The sequence below is a fragment of the Physella acuta genome, unplaced genomic scaffold, assembly GCF_028476545.2.
Source record: "Physella acuta isolate Inbredline_101_S28 unplaced genomic scaffold, ASM2847654v3 ptg000366l, whole genome shotgun sequence".
NCBI classification, from domain to species: Eukaryota; Metazoa; Mollusca; class Gastropoda; family Physidae; genus Physella; species Physella acuta.
This window is the reverse complement of record NW_026731885.1, coordinates 65,310-88,297: the sequence shown is the minus strand read 5'-3', so window position 1 is coordinate 88,297 and position 22,988 is coordinate 65,310. Positions and strand designations below refer to the sequence as shown.

Here is a 22,988-nt window from a genome sequence, read left to right as displayed (position 1 = left end):
TTTTTCCAAAATCTTGTCTGAACTCTGTCAAAATAGAGTATTTTAATCAATTGTTATTACAATTTATTAAAACAGTTTTCTAAAACACAAAATAACTGCTAAAATTCGTTTTCTAACATTGCTTTTTTATAATGCAAAAGTGTGACGTCGCACCATCTGAACCCCCCCCCCCCCCCCTCCCCCTCATCACACACCGTCACAAAATTACGGACCCCCCTCCCTCTCTACCAGTGTGACGTCATTTATGGACGACCCTTAACAAAATTTTTCTACTTAAAAAGGGTGAAGCATATTAAATGTATCTTTTCAACAATAATATACATTTACAAAACAACTTCTAAACAAGAAGATCAAAATTACTTTTTATAGCCAGCTACCAGCTCTAAGTAGTTAGTGGGTGTGACGTAGTTGTGGCGCTTCATTTCTTCAAACATCTTGCTGGAGAACTCAGACACTGACTTGTGCATGATGGTAAACATCTGGGCCAGGGCGTGTTTGTTCTTGTCCTACAATGGGAGCAACGATGACAAACTTCTAAAAAAATACAGCTCTTAGTAATGTAATTTAAAAATTATTTTTTTAAAATAATAAAGTTTGGTAAATAAAAAAAAAAGTTTGTGTTTAAAAATGATATAATAAACGCAAGTGTTAAATAGTGTCTTACCAAATTGTAGCGTTCCTTATCCTGTGTGAAAAAATGTTTAAATAAAATTTATTAAATATTTTTATTTTTGTTAGATGGTTCAATAAAAACAAATACTAGCAATAAAAATCATATGATAAAAAAAATCACCACAAGAGCATACAAGAAAACAAACAAAATATTCTGAGCAGAAAATTCAGCACTGTTGGTGTAATGTATTCCTAAGAGTTAGTAACTCACAGTCAGTATATATTTTCTCATTCAGTGATCTAGTTTGTAACAACAGCTGATCTGGTCTATCACTAAGTCAGTCATTGGCTGTATTAGTTTTCTCATTCAGTGATCATTGGCTGTAGTCAACAAATGCTCAAAGGATGAGGTGTGTAAGGGGTTGAGACTGACAGCTTGATCATTCCTAGTGTCATGGTAACTACATATTTGTCAACCAATGCCAGCCACACCCACAGAGGTAGAGGATGGGATGGTGTTGTGGTTAAAAACCAACTTACAGTTTCATCATTCTCTAGAGTCATGCCAACTACATATTTGTCTGTCATTTTTAGCTGAGGCTGAATCAATGGGTGGATGTTGGGGTAAGGGGGTGGGGTAGTGGGTGGGACCAACTTACAGCTTCATCAGTCCCCAAAGTCATGTCAACCAGGTACTTGTCAGCCACTTCTAGTAGAGCCTCAGCCGGCCACTCACTGAACCAATCAATGGTCGTACAGTTGACAAACGCTGGGAACATTCTCATGCGGTTTCTGAAAAAAACAACAATTCGCACAAAAATCAGGGAAAGATCATTGTCAGACTCCACAAACCTGTACTACATCAAATAAAGCAAGCCGTTATACATCAAATACAGGAAGCCATAATACATCAAATACAGCAAGCCGTAATACATCAAATAACGCATGCCGTAATACATGCAATACAACAAGCCGTAATACATGCAATACAACAAGCCGTAATACATCAAATGAAACAAGCCCTGACCTGAAAGCTTCTCCTATTGGGCTCATACAGAGGACAACATGAAGGTTTGCTCGCACTCTGTCAATCAGGAAATTAAAAACACTTTGGGTGCTCTCATCCAGTCCAAGTTTTTTCACATCGTCCATTAGGGCGTTTTTGACCTAATTACAATTTTTAAAGGCCTAATTAATTTTAGATAAAGGATTATCAAACATAAATAATAAAGATTTAAGAAAAATATTCTAGAAAAAATTTAAGAAAATTAAATTTAATATAAAAAATTAATTTGGCTTAAAAAAAAAACATTTTATAAAAAAGTTCCTTAACCCACAAACCTCTTCAAATTCATCACTCTTGTACAAGTTGGGTACTTCTCCACTGCTCAAGATATTGTTTATATCTTCAAAGAAATCCTCCTCAACAGCCTGGATGTCATTGAATAAGAAAACTGTGGGTTTGTTGGTAACCCCAGCTAGAGAGTACAGCTTTTTCAAATCTGCAATTGTCAATTTTTAACTCACAAAACAGAGGAACAAGTATTAGGATTCTATTATTATAGCTCAACAATAAAACACAAAAGTTTCTCTAAGAATCAAAAAGCCTAAATAACATAACTGTGAAGATTCAAACATCATTTAAGTTGCTGATCCTCAGAGATTTAATTATGTTACTTCTAATTTTAACAAACACTTTTCAATTAGAAAAACAGCCAATAAAATTATAAATAAAATTTATAAAAAAAAAAAAAGAGCATACCATCTCTGAACTCCTGTTTTCTGTAGATCTTGCTGACTTCAATTTGGAAGACTGAATAGTCACACAAGAAAGACGCAAGCCTGGTCAAGCTCTGACGACCACTGCCACCAATACCAATCAGCAGCATGTTGCCTCGGGGCTGTCTTATCACACGCACAATCTTGGAAACTTGACAAAAATATACATTTTTTTTTATTTGGGGCTGTCTAATCACATACAAAATCTTGGAAACTTAACAAAAATATAAATTTTTAAATTTTGGGCTGTCTAATCGCACAATCTTGGAAACTAGACAAAAATATAAATATTTTTTATTTTGGGCTGTCTAATCACACGCACAATCTTGGAAACTAGACAAAAATATAAGTATTTTTAAAAATTTGGGGCTGTCTAATCACATACACAATCTTGGAAACTAGACAAAAATAGAAATATTTTTATATTTTGGGCTGTCTAATCACACGCACAATCTTGGAGACTAGACAAAAATATAATTTTTAAAAAAAATTTGGGCTGTCTAATCACACGCACAATCTTGGAAACTAGACAAAAATAGAAAATTTTTTTTTTTATTTTGGGCTGTCTAATCACACGCACAATCTTGGAAACTAGACAAAAATATAAATTTTTTTTAAAATTTGGGCTGTCTAATCACACGCACAATCTTGGAAACTAGACAAAAATATAAGTATTTTTAAAAATTTGGGGCTGTCTAATCACATACACAATCTTGGAAACTAGACAAAAATATAAATATTTAAAGTTCCCTAGGGCTGTCGAATGACACACAATCTTGGAAACAAAACTGAAAAATTTCCTAAGGGCTGCCCAATCACAATCTTGGAAACTAAAGAAAAATATTTCTTAATAAGTGGTAGCATGAAAATAGTGATTTTAACAAAAGTCAAAACACAAGTGATGGAAGAAAAATATGAGCAGATCACAGTACAGAAATATTTGGGAAAAATTGGATGTAGAACTCACTGTGTTCAATGGCATCTCTGAAGAGCACTAGGTCCATAGACACAGTGTTGGGTGTGTTGTTGTAGTCATTGAGCTGCTCCAGCATGAACTTCTTCAACTTCTCCGCATGCTGGATGTCTTCATACACATTCTCTGGGTGCATGAAGTCTCCTACACAAAGTTTTAAAAAGGTTCAATAATTTATTCAAACTCTTCATACACATTCTCTGGGTGCATAAAGTCTCCTACACAAAGTTTTAAAAAGGTTCAATAATTTATTCAAACTTTTCATACACATTCTCTGGGTGCATGAAATCTCCTATACAGTTTTAAAAAGGTTAAATAATTAAATTAAAACTTGTTTTCATACACTTTCTCTGGGTGCATAAAGTATCTCAGATGAATATAGTTTATACAGGATTAAGTAAATAGTTGAAACTTTTGTCTTTAAGACCTTTACTGCAAGTATAAATATATTAGGTATTTTACCATAAATTTACCATAACATCAATGTATTTTACTGTAAGGTTACAATAAATTCAAGATATTTTCAAGTTATAAAAAAACAACCCATAGATCTGATGGATTTTACAATAGTGTTAACAAAAAGTCAAGGTATGCTTAAGTTCACTAACCAAACAGTGGAGGTATTTTGTTGTGACAAATGTTATGGTATGTCTGGTCAAACAAGACTCCAAGTTTTTCAGAGAGAAGTTCAATAAAAGCATTATTGTCCTTTGAGTCTATCAATCGATCTGAAAATACTCTGAAAAAATATGAAATACGATTTTAAAAGTTATTAAGTGGTCTTCAAATATTCACACTTAAATACAATGTATCAAGATAAGAGCTGTTTAACTCGTTTTAAAAACATATCAAAGTAGCCAGGTTTTTAACAAAGGTGTGACTAACCTGAAGCATTCATGTATCCAAAGCCTTGTCATGGCATGCTTTGTATCATGATAATTTTTGTTAGCCCTTAGCAAGCCTTGAAATATCTTGTCAAATTTGAAAAAAAAAATGAAACATTAACATCTTTACTTTTTTTTTAAAAAAAACAGATGCGTTAAAAATGAAGAGAATTATTAGATTTCTGTTATTGTTAGTTTTATATTAATTACTCAAACTTAATGGTATCACAACTATAAGTGGTGATTTAATGAGCCACATTAAAGTATGAACAAACCAGGAGAATGAACAACAAAATTGGACTAGTGTAGTTTTTTTTAAAGTCTAATAGTACATTGTTATGTTCAATCTCAGCCTTAATCATAGATTTAAGAGAAGAATGAAAATTATTTCAGTCAAAGACAGTAAAATAAGATATATTTTTGTTTTAATAGGTACTTAGGTTAAGTGCAGTTGTCTTGAATAAAATGACCATTTCTACCTTGGAAATGTCCATCAGAAATGCCCCTTTTATTGAATGTTTCCCTTAAAAATGTCCCTTAAATTGAATGTTTACCTTAGAATTGTCCCTAAAATTGAATGTTTACCTTTGAAATGTCCCTTAAATTGAATGTTTACCTCAGAAATGTCTCTAAAATTGAATGTTTACCTTTGAAATGTCCCTTAAATTGAATGTTTACCTCAGAAATGTCCCTAAAATTGAATGTTTACCTTTGAAATGTCCCTTAAATTGAATGTTTACCTTTGAAATGTCCCTTAAATTGAAGAGGTAGTGTATCCTGGTTGGGGTGGGTAAGAACCTCTGGACGATGGCCTGGTACATCTCAATGGTGGCTTGTGTCATGATGTCTCCTATGGGCTTCACCTCCTCCTCAAAGTCCTGAAGCTTCTGGTTGATCATGCTGCCAAAGATTCTCTTGATCTGGGACTCCTGGTAGAGAATGTCAATACAATGTTATATCACATGTCATCATGAGTGGATGACATCCCATAATGAGTGGATGACATGTTATACTGAGTACTTTATAAAAAGCCATGATACACGAATGGCACATCATGATAATTTAATTACATCTCATGCTGTGTGAATTACATGTCATGATCATTGAATGACATCAGTTTCTACTGAACAACATGTAATGGTGAGAGAATAAATCAAATTCAATTTTAATTGATTTAGGGCACCACCAACACTCAACTGCTAGACAAAAATAACCAAACTGTAAAATATCAAATGAATTATTACTGTACCTGTGGGAAAGTCATGTTGATAAAGTTGAAACTTACCTGTGGGAAAGTCATGTTGATAAAGTTGAAACTTACCTGTGGGAAAGTCATGTTGGTAAAGTTGAAACTTACCTGTGGGAAAGTCATGTTGATAAGGTTGAAACTTACCTGTGGGAAAGTCATGTTGATGAGGTTGAAACTTACCTGTGGGAAAGTCATGTTGATGAGGTAGAAACTTACCTGTGGGAAAGTCATGTTGATAAGGTTGAAACTTACCTGTGGGAAAGTCATGTTGGTAAGGTTGAAACTTACCTGTGGGAAAGTCATGTTGATAAGGTTGAAACTTACCTGTGGGAAAGTCATGTTGATAAGGTTGAAACTTACCTGTGGGAAAGTCATGTTGATGAGGTTGAAACGACTCTGCAGACGTCGAGAGATGACCATGCGGCCGCCACCAGGTGGGCCCATGGCGCTGACAAGCAGCATGTCCTTGATGTACTTGATGGTCTGTCTCTCTCTGTCGTACCAGAAGCCGTAGTCCAGCCACAGTTTTATGAGCTCCAACGGAGGCTGCAGGGAAACATTTCAAGGATTTTAATGGTACAGTCAAAGCACAGATAAGCACATTATTATCAAGGTTTTTAATGGTACAGTCAAAGCACAGATAAGCACATTATTATCAAGGTTTTTAAAGGTACAGTCAAAGTACAAGATAAGCACATTATTATCAAGGTTTTTAAAGGTACAGTCAAAGTACAAGATAAGCACATTATTATCAAGGTTTTAAAGGTACAGTCAAAGCACAGATAAGCACATTATTATCAAGGTTTTAAAGGTACAGTCAAAGTACAAGATAAGCACATTATTATCAAGGTTTTTAAAGGTACAGTCAAAGCACAGATAAGCACATTATTATCAAGGTTTTAAAGGTACAGTCAAAGTACAAGATAAGCACATTATTATCAAGGTTTTTAAAGGTACAGTCAAAGTACAGACTAGCACATTATTACAAAAATATCACATTTTTGAGCTGATAAGTTCCTAAAATGTTAAATTGTTGATTTAGAGGAGCTTAAATTTGGCTAATTTGTAAGCTAACAACCCTTACCTGAGAACCAAAAGTGTCCTTAGCTGGCATGTTTAGGTCATCCATGAATGTGATCATTTTTTTACCCCCCAGTGGAACGTACACACCTTTAGTGCGTTTCTCCACGCGGGATTCTATGATGTTCTGAACTTGGTTTGACGTAGTCTGTGGCCAAAGGGAAATAATGCATTTAAAATTTTAAATACAATATTCTATTAACCTTGTTTTGATACAGAATATACTAAGACAAAAAACAACTGAAGAACCTTTGCTTAACAAGATTAACACAATATTATATATCAGAGGTTAAATACATTTAAAATAATTTCAATATTCACTTTAAATAAAAGATGTGATACAAAGGAAAACAAGTCCCTTTTTAAAATCTTGGTTAATGTGCACCTTACATAGTTTAACTGGGTAGGAAGCTGACAACACATAGCACCCAAGTTAATGACCCCACAGGTCTAAACAACTGAATAAATTTACTTAGTACTGCCTGGGGTTGATCAAATTTAAATGGGTTTTTTGTACTTAGTATCTTTAAATCTGCAAACACTGTTTATTAAGGTAATTATTTGTTTAAATCTTGTTTTGTTTAATAATGTTTGACAAAAAGGTAGCTGATAATAATATAAGAATAATCCTTGGTTTTATATTGCTTAACATAAAAACAAACTTCACATTGGATTCGTGCTTTACACACCCCATTATAAAAACATCAATACAAATTGACATGCTCTATTCAGTACCACAACATTACACAGCACATCACACCATCAACATTACACAGTACATCACACCATCAACATTACACAGTACATCACACCACCAACATTACACAGTACATCACACCACCACCATTACACAGTACATCACACCACCACCATTACACAGTACATCACACCACCACCAGTACATCACACCACCAACGTTACACAGTACATCACACCACCAACATTACACAGTACATCACACCACCACCATTACACAGTACATCACACCACCACCATTACACAGTACATCACACCACCACCAGTACATCACACCACCAACGTTACACAGTACATCACACCACCAACATTACACAGTACATCACACCACCACCATTACACAGTACATCACACCACCAACATTACACAGTACATCACACCACCAACATTACACAGTACATCACGCCACCAACATTACACAGTACATCACACCACCACCATTACACAGTACATCACACCACCATTACACAGTACATCACACCACCACCATTACACAGTACATCACACCACCAACATTACACAGCACACCACCAACATTACCTGAGCAGACATGTTGACTGAAAGCACAGAGAATTCAGACTTGTCAAACTTGGAGAGGGTGCTCTCTATGACAGAAGTTTTTCCTGTGCCCACAGAACCCACCAGAAGGACTGGGTTCTGTGTGCTGATCAGTGCAGAACACAGGAACTGGTAGCGGATGGTATCCACAGTCGGCACAATCAGTTTGAAAAATGGCACACTGAAATTGTAAATTTTGTTTTAAAACTGGTGGTGTCACCAAAAATTGTTTTTGACACCATAATTTAAAAAAAAAACTTTCTAATGTTTATGATTCATTCTGTGATTAATTTAGGACTTATTGGAGCAATTCGCAGTAAAAAATATGGAGATAAATGAATTAGATTTCAAGATAATAAGAGTTCAAAGACGTTTGCATTTGTGAACTAAAAATTTAAAAAATGTTTTTGATTAAATATAACAATTACACCATTATTTTTATAACAGTAAACAGCATGGATTCCTATAATGTGTACTGAAAAAGCTTAGAAGTCTCTACATGATTACATTCTTAATCACTTTTGTATAAGCTTAGAGCAGAACTATATCCCTGCTTCAGTGTATAAATCTTATACTTAGAACAGCAACATAGACCCCAACAACTTTTTTTTCTAGAACAGAACTGTATCCCTTACTTGTCTATAAATCTTATACTTACAACAACAATAACGACCCCTATAACTTTTATCTTCTAAAATAGAACTATATCCCCTGCATAAGTGTAAAATCTTATACTTATAACAACAACAACAACCCCTACAACTCTTATCCTCTACTTACTTAGGGTTGTACTTCCAGCCTTCCTTCAGCCTCTCCTCCCAGTGTAGCCAGGTTTTGTTCTTCACATCAACATAGTATTCAAAAATGGAGTCCTTGTTGGGGAAAGTGCCCTCCATCTCCCGCACATAGTTGTCAATTTTTTTCCTTCCTTCCTCGTCCACGGAGCTACAGATTGACCAGATCAGGCAGAACTGGAACCAAATTTCAACAGTTCTGGAGAAAGTGTCCTGGTCATTGGGGTCAACCTGTGTTCATTAAAACAAGAAGATTTTGTCGTAAGTTGAAATTTTTTTTTATTATTATACATAATTGTTTAAACTCTCGTATATTTCAAATTTAATTTGGAATAGAACTAAAAATAATGAATAAATAAATGAGCTAAATTATCTAACAAAATAAAAGAAACTATGGACTTGAACTTACCCCATTTTCCACAGTGCCAAGAGCATCAAAAAGTTTGCAAAGGGATGCCACTCCATTCAACTCTGCTATTGGCACCAACTCCTTGCAGTTGAGGGCCTTGAAGTCTAACATCTTGACAACATATTTGTCGAAACATTTCCTCAGTTCCTCCACTAATGCCTGATGGAAATGAAATTAATCCATTGTAAAGTTACTGCAGTGAGATAGCATTTCACCGCATTACACAAGGAAATAATACATAACGAGTAGTATTTTTTTTCACACTACCAGACTATGGGGACTATGAAATCATACGTTTTGAATTAATTTAAAAAAAAAAAGATTATTTTAAAGAATACACATGTTAATTTATAATTAATTTATCAGTTATTAATTACTAAGATGTGACCTTTCTTTTACATTAGCAACCAGAGATATGCTAGCTAACCCTTACTTTAAATAAATTGTATTGATAGTTAAAGTATTTTGAAAGTTAAAGTATTTTAAACATCTGACTCCACCTGAAGAGAAACCCTTTAGTTTTTACTTCAACCAGTTAGCAAATAACAAAAAAAAAAACCAAAGCCCTTCTTGAAATTTTCAGCCGACCTTGTTAGTTTTTCTGTTGAGCCAGGAGTCGACAAAAGGCATCCAGCCCAAATCTTTGTAGTCGCAGTACACCATGCCAGCCCTGGACACTGTGGCAGGGGAGGCCACTGACAGATCCTCCACCTCAAACAACAGGGACACCTGCTCCGGCATGGAGATACGCTCTCCGTTGATCAGAGTCAGAATTTTGTTGTCGTCCATGACTGAGTTCATGCTCTCAATCCAAAGCGTGTCCACAGGTCCATCAAAGACGATCCATTTCTCATCTAACTTTTCATCTGTCAATAGAAAATCAAATAAAAAACTAATTAACATAGGACATTTTATGTACACAGGGTTAACAATCAATATCTCATCTAGCTTTTCATCTGTCAATAGAAAAGGAAAAATCAACCAATTAACATGATTAACATAGGACATTTAATATACACAGAGCCAACAATCAATTTCTCATTTGGCTTTTTACCTGATGCTGGTAAAAAAAAATTAAATTTAAATTGTAATTTTATAAAGATTTTAGTTATATATTAATATATAAATATACACAAATATAATGTTGGTTGTTGTCCCCATTACCCCCAAACTCTTACCAGAAGTCTACCATGTGAAGGCTTTAATAAACTTTGATAATAAATCTGAATGACAACAATTGAAAATTTAAAGAATGAGAAATGATGTATATTTACTTCACTATAAATTGTTTGCCAAACGGAACAAGACAAATGAAAGCCACACACCTGCACATGTCTGTCTCATAACAGCAGACAAGACGCCATCTGTCCACTCATTTGTGCTCAGATCAAACTCTCCATACAGCTCCCCAAGTGACAGGGCTTTAGGGTTCAGTGGGAATTCCTGAAACCAAACAAACTCTTTAATCATCCCACCTCAATGGGTTGTTTTTTTTTGTTAAATGTAATTTAAATTTTAAAAAAATACTTTTTCATAAATTTTTGCTAAAAATTAAATAATTTTAAAAATATTTTTTATCAATTTAATCAATTAGTATTTGGCTTAATGTAATTAAACTTAAAAATAGAAATTTTAAAAATTGTTATAATTGATTTTATAAATAATTTTTACAACTAAATAAAATTATTCTTTCTTCTTCTTCTGAGTTCTTAATTTTTTGTGTTGGAAGAGATTCCCTCCAACACAATAAAGTATTACGTGTCAACTTATGTGCCAAGTTAACTCCAATTTCAACCTGCTATTTGTTTTGGATTGCTTCAATAGCCAAGAACAAAGTACAAAGCAGCAGTTGTTTGATTTTGGAGTTGTCTCTCCTATATGAGTTGCTGTCCCTAGCTGTCAAGCCTCATCTTTTCGATTTTAACAACCATGAGCTTTACCGGCTCGACCACACTGACCCCCAATAAAATTAAATAAAAGGAAATATTCAGCTTAGTGTAAACTAACACTTTAACTGACCGGAAGGCAGGGTCCCCAGTCTTATAAACAAACTTACTTTAACCAGCTGTCCCCTGTCTTATAAACAAACTTACTTTAACCAGCTGTCCCCTGTCTTATAAACAAACTTACTTTAACCAGCTGTCCCCTGTCTTATAAACAAACTTACTTTAACCAGCTGTCCCCTGTGTTATAAACAAACTTACTTTAACCAGCTGTCCCCTGTGTTATAAACAAACTTACTTTAACCAGCTGTCCCCTGTCTTATAAACAAACTTACTTAAACCAGCTGTCCCCTGTCTTATAAACAAACTTACTTTAACCAGCTGTCCCCTGTCTTATAAACAAACTTACTTTAACCAGCTGTCCCCTGTCTTATAAACAAACTTACTTTAACCAGCTGTCCCCTGTCTTATAAACAAACTTACTTTAACCAGCTGTCCCCTGTCTTATAAACAAACTTACTTTAACCAGCTGTCCCCTGTCTTATAAACAAACTTACTTAAACCAGCTGTCCCCTGTCTTATAAACAAACTTACTTTAACCAGCTGTCCCCTGTCTTATAAACAAACTTACTTTAACCAGCTGTCCCCTGTCTTATAAACAAACTTACTTTAACCAGCTGTCCCCTGTCTTATAAACAAACTTACTTTAACCAGCTGTCCCCTGTCTTATAAACAAACTTACTTTAACCAGCTGTCCCCTGTCTTATAAACAAACTTACTTTAACCAGCTGTCCCCTGTCTTATAAACAAACTTACTTAAACCAGCTGTCCCCTGTCTTATAAACAAACTTACTTTAACCAGCTGTCCCCTGTCTTATAAACAAACTTACTTTAACCAGCTGTCCCCTGTCTTATAAACAAACTTACTTTAACCAGCTGTCCCCTGTCTTATAAACAAACTTACTTTAACCAGCTGTCCCGTCTTATAAACAAACTTACTTTAACCAGCTGTCCCCTGTCTTATAAACAAACTTACTTTAACCAGCTGTCCCCTGTCTTATAAACAAACTTACTTTAACCAGCTGTCCCCTGTCTTATAAACAAACTTACTTTAACCAGCTGTCCCCTGTCTTATAAACAAACTTACTTTAACTGGCTGGAAGGCAGCGTCCCCTGCCTTGCTTAGTCTGCCCATGGTGGCTTGAAGGACTCTCCAGGTGACTGTTTTAGCCGACTGGGTCCCCCCAACTATCATGACAGAGTGCCGAGAGGATTTGGTTTCAAACAGCTGCACAACCTTCAGCACTGTGTGGTTGTTCACTTGCAGCTTTTGTTCCTTTAGTTCTTCTTCAATAGCAGTCTTCACCTTTAAAAGATTACAGAAAGCTCTAATTTTATTAACTTTTCTAACAGGATGTGATGTAAATAATTGTGTTTTCTCTGATGTTAAAATATCAAGTAGTTCTACACAAAATTTAGGATGAGGAAAAATAATTAAAAAGATACACAAAGAATAAAAAAGTTTGAAAAGATACACAAACTTTGGGAAGAGAAAAAAAAGTTTGAAACGTTACCTTTGTGTAATCAACTACAGGCGTCTCAATACCAGGGAACAAATCAGACATGATTCCGTTAAACAGGGGCAAATCAATGGACGTCAGTTTAGCCAGATTCATGTCTTTCATTGACAGAAGTAAGATCTAAAACATCATAAACATTTTCATTAGAAATGGTTCCTGGATCAAGATAAATGAGAGAAAAAATTTCTGATTAAGAAATTCCAAAATTTAGTTTCAATATCATTCAATTTAATCAATTTAATTTAATCTACATTTACTATTGACTTTAAAATATTCTTCTAGTTCAAATTTCTTTTAAACAAACTATAGTTTACTCCAGAATCACAAGTTAGAGAAATATTCACAGACGATTTGACAGATGTTTAAGATGTTTTGACAGATGTGTCAGTCTTAAGATGTATTCAGAGATGTGTCAGTCTAAAGATGTATTCACAGATGTGTCAGTCTTCAGATGTGTCAGTCTTAAGATGTTTTCACAGATGTGTCAGCCTTAAGATGTATTCACAGATGTGTCAGTCTTAAGATGTATTCACAGATGTGTCAGTCTTAAGATGTATTCACAGATGTGTCAGCCTTAAGATGTATTCACAGATGTGTCAGTCTTAAGGTGTATTCACAGATGTGTCAGTCTTCAGATGTGTCAGCCTTAAGATGTATTCAGAGATGTGTCAGTCTTAAGATGTATTCACAGATGTGTCAGTCTTAAGATGTATTCACAGATGTGTCAGTCTTAAGGTGTGTTCACAGATGTGTCAGTCTTAAGATGTATTCACAGATGTGTCAGTCTTAAGATGTATTCACAGATGTGTCAGTCTTAAGATGTATTCACAGATGTGTCAGTCTTAAGATGTATTCACAGATGTGTCAGCCTTAAGATGTATTCACAGATGTGTCAGTCTTAAGATGTATTCACAGATGTGTCAGTCTTAAGATGTATTCACAGATGTGTCAGTCTTAAGATGTATTCACAGATGTGTCAGCCTTAAGGTGTATTCACAGATGTGTCAGTCTTAAGATGCATTCACAGATGTGTCAGTCTTAAGATGTATTCACAGATGTGTCAGTCTTAAGATGTTTTGACAGATGTGTCAGTCTTAAGATGTATTCACAGATGTGTCAGTCTTAAGATGTATTCACAGATGTGTCAGTCTTAAGATGTATTCACAGATGTGTCAGTCTTCAGATGTGTCTGCCTTAAGATGTATTCACAGATGTGTCAGTCTTAAGATGTATTCAGAGATGTGTCAGTCTTAAGATGCATTCACAGATGTGTCAGTCTACCTCTTCATCCGAAAGATGTGGATTGGCTCTTTTCTTCCTCCCTGAGTATCTGAGCAGTGATACAATGGCACGAAGCTGGAAGTCGTAGTGGTCTTGTTTACTCAGCTGTTGCATGGCCAGGTTGTACAGTGTGTAGGTCTTTTTGGCTAAAACCTGGGCACATTTTACACATTTTTTAATGAAATTTTTAAAATAAATAGTGCATTTTTAAAATTAAGAAACAAATTTTTTTTCAAAGTTAACTTTAAAAAAACATTTCAAAATTACAAATGTTGTGGAATCTAAAAGTCAAGCAACCAACCTTAGTATTGTTGAAGCCTTCAGCAAAAAGTGTAATTTCTGCAATTAGGGCGGAGTCAGGGACCACCATGGCTATTGGTCGGAACATGGATTTCAAATTATCTGGTAGCTCTGTTCTACCAGCATAGCCTGGGTTAAGGGGAGATAAGTATACAACATGATAGTTATGCCACTTTAGGGGGAGATAAGTATACAACATGATGAGTTATGCCAATTAGGGGAGATAAGTATACAACGAGTTATGCCACTTTAGGGGGAGATAAGTATACAACATGAGTTATGCCACTTTAGGGGGAGATAAGTAAACAACATGATGAGTTATGCCACTTTAGGGGGAGATAAGTATACAACATGATGAGTTATGCCACTTTAGGTGAGATAAGTATACAAAAACATGAGTTATGCCACTTTAGGGGGAGATAAGTATACAACATGAGTTATGCCACTTTAGGGGGAGATAAGTATACAAAATGATGAGTTATGCCACTTTAGGGGGAGATAAGTATACAACATGATGAGTTATGCCACTTTAGGGGAGATAAGTATACAACATAATGAGTTATGCCACTTTAGGGGGAGATAAGTATACAACATAATGAGTTATGCCACTTTAGGGGGAGATAAGTATACAACATGAGTTATGCCACTTTAAGGGAGATAAGTATACAACATGAGTTATGCCACTTTAGGGAGAGATAAGTATACAACATGATGAGTTATGCCACTTTAGGGGGAGATAAGTATACTACATGAGTTATGCCACTTTAGGGGGAGATAAGTATACAACATGAGTTATGCCACTTTAGGGGGAGATAAGTATACAACAACATGAGTTATGCCACTTTAAGGGAGATAAGTATACAACATGATAGTTATGCCACTTTAGGGGAGATCAGTATGAATGATACCAGTGTGCAAGACTAGATTAACAAGGGTTCATGGTTAAACCTACCTGGGTTCAGGGCTAGACTAACTCAGGGTTCAGCGCTAGACTCACCAGGGTTCATGGCTAGACTCACCAGGGTTCATGGCTAGACACCAGGGTTCATGGCTAGACACCAGGGTTCATGGCTAGACACCAGGGTTCATGGCTAGACACCTGGGTTCATGGCTAGACACCAGGGTTCATGGCTAGCACCAGGGTTCATAGTTAAATACCAGGGTTCATTGCTAGACTCACCAGGGTTCATTGCTAGACTCACCAGGGTTCATGGTTAAACTTACCAGGGTTCATGGTTAAACCTATCAGGGGTCATGGTGAAACCTACCAGGGTGCAGGGCTAGACTCACCAGGGTTCATGGTTAAACCTACCAGGGTTCATGGTTAAACCTACCAGGGTTCATGGTTAAACCTACCAGGGTTCATGGTTAAACCTACCAGGGTTCATGGTGATGAATATCCCACAAGACCAGACCAGGTCAATATCCCGCCCCTCAAATACAAATCTCTCTGAGTTGGCAGCCAGGGCACTCAGTATAGACAGAATCTGCTGGGCCACCACAGACAGTACCTCAATGTTGATACGGTTGAACTCATCAAAACAACCCCAGGCACCAGTCTGAAAACAAGGTGGAACTCATTAAAAAATCTGTTGTTCTTCATTAGTTCTGCACTAATTTAATTTCATTTGTTTAAATATAAAAGAATCAACACTATTTAGACATATGTGACAGAAGAACAATTACTTAAACAGTTCTTGTCAAAAAAACAACTATTCAAACAATTTTTGCTAGAAATCTATTCAAAAATTTTTTTTTCAAACAGACAAACCTGAGCAAGACCAGAAAACATTCTGCCCATAGACTTGTAGTCAAGACCCTCAGAACAGTTGACCACAATGACATACATCCCGAGGGCTTTCCCTAAATCTTTGACTGTTTCAGTTTTCCCTGTCCCGGCAGGGCCTAAAATACAGGGGAAAAGTTGACAAATCAATCAACAATAATGGGCAAGTTTCTAATGACATGTTGACAGTAATGGACAAGTTTCTAATGACATGTTGACAGTAATACACAAGTTTCATAAGACAAAATTCATAAATAGCATTAAGAATTGATAATTAACATTAGAATGTTAAGGATTTTGATGTTGTCAGGTTTAAATTGTCATAACTAGCATTAGAGTGTCATAGTTAGCATTTTAATGTTATGATGTTTAAATTGTCATAATTAGCATTAGAATGCCATATTTAGAATTTCCATATTGTCTTAACTAACATTAATGTGTCATAGTTAGTTAATATTGTGGTTTAAATTGTTATAGTTAGCATTTAATGTCAAATCTAGGATTTCCATAATGAAAGTCATAGGATGTCATAAGCTTAAAAGATCATAATTTGGATTAAACTCTACACACTGAATGTATGTACTCACACTCTACACACTGAATGTATGTACTCACACTCTACACACTGAATGTATGTACTCACACTCTACACACTGAATGTATGTTACTCACACTCTACACACTGAATGTGTGTACTCACACTCTACACACTGAATGTATGTACTCACACTCTACACACTGAATGTATGTACTCACACTCTACACACTGAATGTATGTTACTCACACTCTACACACTGAATGTGTGTACTCACACTCTACACACTGAATGTATGTACTCACACTCTACACACTGAATGTATGTACTCACACTCTACACACTGAATGTATGTACTCACCTTTAGGACTGCCTCCTCTATGTAAGTGTAATGCTGTGGTCAGTGTCACATAACATCTGTCAGTCAATGGTGTGATGACCAGTCTCCCAGAGTTACCTAGGTACTCGTAGCCGTACTGGAACTGTGTGTTGGTCTGCTTGATTACACAGTCATCATACTCCTGCAGTCAGAAAAGAAAAACATTGTAGTATAAAAAATCCATTTTAATTTTTTTTTAATGTTTGAATTAAGAAACATAAGTTATATATTGCCTAAGACAAAAAATGTTACAGATTAAATTCTGTATTTACACTATTTAAAAGGTCTTTTGAATAGTAAGCATAAATTGAGTTTAAAGGAGTCTTCTTTATTCTTCTTCTTAATTCTAGGGATTCCCTCCCAAATAGTTAAGTATTACACGTCAACCTGCTTTTCTTTTTCGATTTGCTTCCATAGCCTTTGTCCATAAAGGAGTCTAATATGTATCAAATAAATTTAAAACAATTAACTGCTAAAATTTAATTTGGACAACTTTATTTTATCCACCTGAAGAAGATTTAATAAATGCATTAATACTAATCTATTCAGAGCATCATCAGCTCTTTAGTGTTACAGGATTTCCTCCAACACAATTAAGTATTACATGTCAAAATGTTGTGCAATTGGAGATTATCTTGTCATGCATATGAAAGCACTCTGCAATTATTTTTTATACGACTCACTTTGTCCCAGTAAAGTCTCAGTTGAGACAGCCACTCAAATGAATTGACATCATTGACATTAGTTTTGGCCAGTTTCTCTATGATGTCCCTGGCATGCACTTCTATGGTAACAACAGCAACAATCTTTGACCTCTGCATCTTGGTGAGGTTGCTGCGGATGGCTTCAGAGAACTTATTCAGCATGATCACCTATGGGGACAAGAATTAAACTTATTCAGCATGATCACCTATGGGGACAAGAATTAAAACAAGTGAAAGCAGGGGAAGTAAACTTCAAAACACAAAGTGTGATAATAGTCTATGGATGACAGTAGGCCTAGTACTAGAAATTCATAGATCAAAAAATAATAACAAAAGATAGCTCATTTTTTTCAAAACAAAAAAAAAACTAGAATCGCAAGTGTGGTAAAAAGAAACAAAACAAAAAAATACATAATGAAACCAAACTACCAAAAATTATCTTACTTGTTTCTTTTTCATACTTTTCAATGCTCTCTTGTCTCCCCTTTCCTTTGTGATGGCCAGTGCTTTGGTTACATCCTGTGTCCACTGAATCTGACCAGCTGTGATGCACATCTAAATAAAAAGTAAAAATTCACTTTTCAAGTTCATTATTTACATAAAGGTTATCACACTGAAGTGAACAAAAAAGGTATAAATAAAATAATGATTTAACAATGAAGGGCGGATTTAAACCACCAATAGGGATGAGCACTCAACAAAAAAAAAAAAAAAAGCTGTCCAGATCAATTTAACAAGCCGAACCTGTCCAGGCCAATCCTTGATCCATTTGTCTCTTTTGTTCAGATTCTTTTTCAGAGCAGTGCGGCAATTCCTTAAGATTTCTTTCAGGGTCCATCTCATTGTTTTTTCAACATCACACAACCATGCCTTGAAAAGTAGAGAAAAATGTAAATTGAACTCAGTAAAAAGTTTTTAAAAAACAAATTGTCAATGGGTGAAGGTATACTGGATTAATTGGATTAATTAAGCTCTTTTTAAGTCCTAACTGACAGCAACTTTTAAAAAAATATGAAAAGAAAAAAAAACAGAAACATCAAGAAATTACCTCAACTGGGCCCTCTAGAAACACTGCATGGCCAAACTCGACATATTCCCCTTCGCAGGAAAACATGCCGGCTGCTTCCCATTTCTGCTGGACGCCAGCCTAAACAGTCAAATATTTTTTTTTAATATAAACCTTAAACAAATGGAACAAATTTTAATTGGTGAATGATTGTAAATTGCAGACAGCATTCAAATCATTAGTTTTTGTGAGGCATAACTTTTTAATATAATGAATGACTTGGTATTCAAAATGTCTAGTGGTCAAATACAATATTTAAAAATAAATAGATTTTAGAGCTTTTGTTTTGCTTTGTGACAGTGAACTAAATTTACTATAACAGGTATAAGTGCTGTCTTACTTTGTGACAGTGAACTAAATTTACTATAACTGGTATAACTGTTGTCTTACTTTGTGACAGTGAACTAAATGTTCTATAATTCGTGCAACTTTTGTCTTACTTTGTGACTGAACTAAATGTACTTTAACTGGTATAATTGTTGTCTTACTTTGTGACTGAACTAACTTAACTTTAACCGGTGTAAATGTTGCCTACTTTGTGACAATGAACTAAATGTTCTATAATTGGTATAACTGTTGTCTTACTTTGTGACAGTGAACTAAATGTTCTATAATTGGTATAAGTGTTGTCTTACTTTGTGACAGTGAACTAAATGTTCTATAATTGGTATAACTGTTGTGTTACTTTGTGACAGTGAACTAAATGTTCTATAATAGGTATAACTGTTGTCTTACTTTGTGACAGTGAACTAAATTTACTTTAACTGGTATAACTGTTGTCTTACTTTGCTCATCTTCAGAGACTTGATGTTGTCAAAACATTTCTTGAGGTGAGGTTGGATGGCTTCAGGATTCTTTGACTGACCCAAGATCTCCAGCAGGTCATCATTAGACAGGAAGTAGAATCGTGGGAAGATCTGGCGCTTAGTCTCCAGATACATGTCTAAAGATTTCTGAATCTCTTCCAGTTTGCCATTCATCTCATTCAATTGGTCAAGTGTGCCTAGGTTATTATAAAATGTAAAACATCAAGATTATGCTTCATTGTATTATGATTTCTTATAAACAAGATAAATTAATATTTTATGAAATATATTTCTAATCTTTAGCTTAAAGTTTGTCTCTGAATTTTAATTATTTAAGGAGTAGACAATTAAAAATAATACAACACCAAAACAACCATTTATGGGCATTGGTTAATGATATATTTTATTAAACAATTTTCTCCTATAATGTTATAGGTAAAGTGTTCTGAAAACAGACTAGCCAATGTATTAGAAAATGTAGAATATAAATAGGTAAACTTTTTTTTAGGTAGATGACATGGGAGGGACATTAAGAAAGGTGTTGAAGAATTATCTTTAAAGCAGTCAAAATTTGTAAGATGATGATGAATTTGCCTGTAGTTAAAAATAAAATAAAAAACAAACCTGGATAATGTGTTCCCTTCTGGGCATTTTTTGTGTTGAAAAGTCGCGTCATGATTTCTTTCCATGTCTTGTTGATGGCATCAAACTCTGCGGATTCTCTGGGCAACTGTTTTCTGATGTCCTCACCCAGGAAAATATTCTGGAATTAATTCACACCATATTAAACTTGTTTCTAGCACATGACTGTATTCCTTATTGTCTAATTATCACAGTGATGTGAAGTGTGATGCTACCTCCAAGTACATCCACTGGCGCTGGACTGTCAACAGCATCTCTGTCGTCTCCATGATGTGAGACAGAGTTCTCTCCCAGTAGTCCACCTCTTTCTCAAAGGCTTTGACAAACCTTGAGGCTTTCATGGTAGACAACTGGACTTGATTGTCCTCCAAGTTTTGGAAAATCTCCTCAGTTGTCCTGAAGTGTGAGAATGAGAGCCGAAATATCATTTTAAAATTATTGATCACTTCTGTAACTCAATATTATTTTTTACAATACAAGCATCAACTTCCTATTTTTCTTTAACAATCAAATGACATTTGACCTTATGCTTACCTGATTTTGTAATGGCCTTTGTCTTTATAAGGCCCTATATCAAATTCTCTCATTTGCCAAATTTCTTTAATATTAGCAAGTCCCTGGGGAGTTAAAAATGTACTAATTTATTGATATATTCTATAACAAAAACTGGTACTTATTTTTCTTTTTTTTAAATCAATTATATTATTTTTGATAATTGAAATGGAATATGTTTATGATTTTGATGAAGTTTGATCTAAATTGGATAAAGTTTATGATTTAAATATAACTATGTTTAAATTGGAATAATTTATGATTTTGATATACTACGTATAAATTGGAATAAGTTTATGATTTTGATAAAACTGAATCAGAAATGGAATAAGTTTATGGTTTGAATACATGCTGGCTAAGAAATTATATTCATTATAAATTTTAAAGGCTGGAGAAGAAGAAGAACAAAGAATGATTTGTACCTAAAACTGGAGAAGAAGAAAACAAAGAATAATTTGTACCTAAAACTCAAGAAGAAGAAAACAAAGAATGATTTGTACCTAAAACTGGAGAAGAAGAAAACAAAGAATAATTTGTACCTAAAACTCAAGAAGAAGAAAACAAAGAATGATTTGTACCTAAAACTGGAGAAGAAGAAAACAAAGAATAATTTGTACCTAAAACTCAAGAAGAAGAAAACAAAGAATGATTTGTACCTAAAACTGAAGAAGAAGAAAACAAAGAATGATTTGTACCTGTTCAATAGTTAACTCTTTGGTTGCTGCACCAGAAATCTCATTGATCTGCTCAGCGTACTGATCAAAGCCAAATTCAATAATTTTCTCCAGGGTGAAGTCATCTGCATCTGGATCAAAAGTGCGATGCATTTCCACCTGGAAATTTTTTTAAAAAATTGTTCAAGGGTATTTCTGCTAATTTTTTAGTTTTTTATACAAATTGTTTAGGTTTTTTATACAAATTATTTAGGTTTTTTATACAAATTGTTTGGGTTTTTTATATAAATTGTTTAGGTTTTTTATACAAATTGTTTAGGTTTCTTATACAAATTGTTTAGGTTTTTTATATAAATTGTTTAGGTTTTTTATACAAATTGTTTAGGTTTTTAAAATAAATATATGTTAAGTGACCAGCAAATGAAAGTTGCTGACATTCTAGTTTGAAGCAACAGAAAAAAAGTGACCTGTATTTGTTTCCAGTGTCTGGGCCGCATGGCCTTGTTCTTGAGGTCTGAGATGAGTGGCATTGTCCTCTTGAACTGATCCACTTTATTTTTACTGGTCTCCACAATCTCCCAGTTCTTTTCCTAATTGGCAAACAAAATATGGCAATGTCAAAACAAAACAAAAGTATAGGCAAACAAAATATGGCATTGTCAAAACAAAAGTCTAGGCAAACAAAATATGGCAATGTTGAGAAAACAAGACAGAAGCTTACAAATTTAAATCTGCCTACTTAAACTTATAAGGAGAAGAGTTCTGAAACTGCGTACCTTGAGTGCCCTGCTGTACTTGGCCAGCTGTTTGAACAAGTTGACCGAGTTGTTCTCCATCTCTGATGTTTCCAGGTCTGAAAATTTCCCAGACTTCCAAGTATCCCAGTTGGTTTCCCATTCTTTGGTCAGTTCCCACACGGCCTTGATGTTCTCTAGATCCTAGTCAGATACAGGTCAACATAGGTTTTTAAAAAATTCTAACTAACACATTTTAAAGCCTTTGTTTAAATTTTTCACAAACAACTTTCAAATCTACTAAAACAAAACATATTTCAGGGGAGAGCAGTCTAAAAGCACAACCTGAATGTTTAGAATTGTCTCCTGTTTGAACATTGTTGGCCACTTCATCAGTATAATATGTAATTTCCTAATGGCTGTTTATTTAATTCACGCAAATGTTTTGATCCATTACATTTTTTTATTTAGGTTGTTAAAACAATCAAACTTTTAAAAAAAATTTGTACCTTCTCTAAAGCTCCAATGTCTAAAAAAAAAAAATTGTACCTTCTCTAAAGCTCCAATGTCTAAAAAAAAAAAAATTGTACCTTCTCTAAAGCTCCAATGTCCTTGGATGGGGGCTGCTCAATCTTGAAGATGTTGAGCCCACGTCTGATCACTTGTTCCTGCTCCTTAAGGGCATCCATGGCAGCATAAACATTAGCAATAGCACTCAGGGCATCATCAGTTTTAATGGTGGATGTGAAGGGCCCACTAGTCTCAAACTCCTTCATTAGCTCTGCTGCTTGTTTCTTGAACTCTTCAGCTTGTGAAAGCAGGCCAGCTTTGAACCGTTCCTTTAAAAATAATTTTAGTTAGCAAGAAACTAAATAAGTTTAGTCATGTACATTTGTATGAGTTAATCAGGT

The 22,988-nt window shown here is 34.7% G+C and overlaps 1 protein-coding gene across 2 annotated transcripts in view; it reads right to left on the bottom strand.

Annotated features, from left to right (window-relative positions):
* LOC131941575 (dynein axonemal heavy chain 2) overlaps positions 1 to 22,988 on the bottom strand; it is a 75,036-nt gene that overhangs the window by 30,584 nt on the left and 21,464 nt on the right. For both annotated transcript variants that reach the window (XM_059300885.1, XM_059300886.1), the window contains exons 28-63: positions 22,668 to 22,916; positions 22,120 to 22,281; positions 21,811 to 21,933; positions 21,365 to 21,502; positions 20,652 to 20,734; positions 20,333 to 20,513; positions 20,100 to 20,238; positions 19,455 to 19,672; positions 18,652 to 18,750; positions 18,348 to 18,473; positions 18,048 to 18,158; positions 17,583 to 17,771; positions 16,882 to 17,041; positions 15,970 to 16,103; positions 15,577 to 15,757; positions 14,200 to 14,327; positions 13,899 to 14,051; positions 12,612 to 12,737; positions 12,185 to 12,403; positions 10,420 to 10,537; positions 9,683 to 9,960; positions 9,095 to 9,253; positions 8,672 to 8,916; positions 7,874 to 8,072; positions 6,582 to 6,725; positions 5,858 to 6,043; positions 4,989 to 5,177; positions 4,250 to 4,335; positions 3,973 to 4,103; positions 3,359 to 3,508; positions 2,375 to 2,542; positions 1,954 to 2,114; positions 1,640 to 1,779; positions 1,272 to 1,404; positions 665 to 685; positions 361 to 506 (exon numbers count right to left, since the gene is read on the bottom strand). In XM_059300885.1, coding sequence (XP_059156868.1) covers positions 361 to 506; positions 665 to 685; positions 1,272 to 1,404; positions 1,640 to 1,779; positions 1,954 to 2,114; positions 2,375 to 2,542; positions 3,359 to 3,508; positions 3,973 to 4,103; positions 4,250 to 4,335; positions 4,989 to 5,177; positions 5,858 to 6,043; positions 6,582 to 6,725; positions 7,874 to 8,072; positions 8,672 to 8,916; positions 9,095 to 9,253; positions 9,683 to 9,960; positions 10,420 to 10,537; positions 12,185 to 12,403; positions 12,612 to 12,737; positions 13,899 to 14,051; positions 14,200 to 14,327; positions 15,577 to 15,757; positions 15,970 to 16,103; positions 16,882 to 17,041; positions 17,583 to 17,771; positions 18,048 to 18,158; positions 18,348 to 18,473; positions 18,652 to 18,750; positions 19,455 to 19,672; positions 20,100 to 20,238; positions 20,333 to 20,513; positions 20,652 to 20,734; positions 21,365 to 21,502; positions 21,811 to 21,933; positions 22,120 to 22,281; positions 22,668 to 22,916 — 5,573 coding nt within the window. The remainder of the gene's footprint in view (positions 1 to 360; positions 507 to 664; positions 686 to 1,271; positions 1,405 to 1,639; positions 1,780 to 1,953; positions 2,115 to 2,374; positions 2,543 to 3,358; positions 3,509 to 3,972; positions 4,104 to 4,249; positions 4,336 to 4,988; positions 5,178 to 5,857; positions 6,044 to 6,581; positions 6,726 to 7,873; positions 8,073 to 8,671; positions 8,917 to 9,094; positions 9,254 to 9,682; positions 9,961 to 10,419; positions 10,538 to 12,184; positions 12,404 to 12,611; positions 12,738 to 13,898; positions 14,052 to 14,199; positions 14,328 to 15,576; positions 15,758 to 15,969; positions 16,104 to 16,881; positions 17,042 to 17,582; positions 17,772 to 18,047; positions 18,159 to 18,347; positions 18,474 to 18,651; positions 18,751 to 19,454; positions 19,673 to 20,099; positions 20,239 to 20,332; positions 20,514 to 20,651; positions 20,735 to 21,364; positions 21,503 to 21,810; positions 21,934 to 22,119; positions 22,282 to 22,667; positions 22,917 to 22,988) is intronic.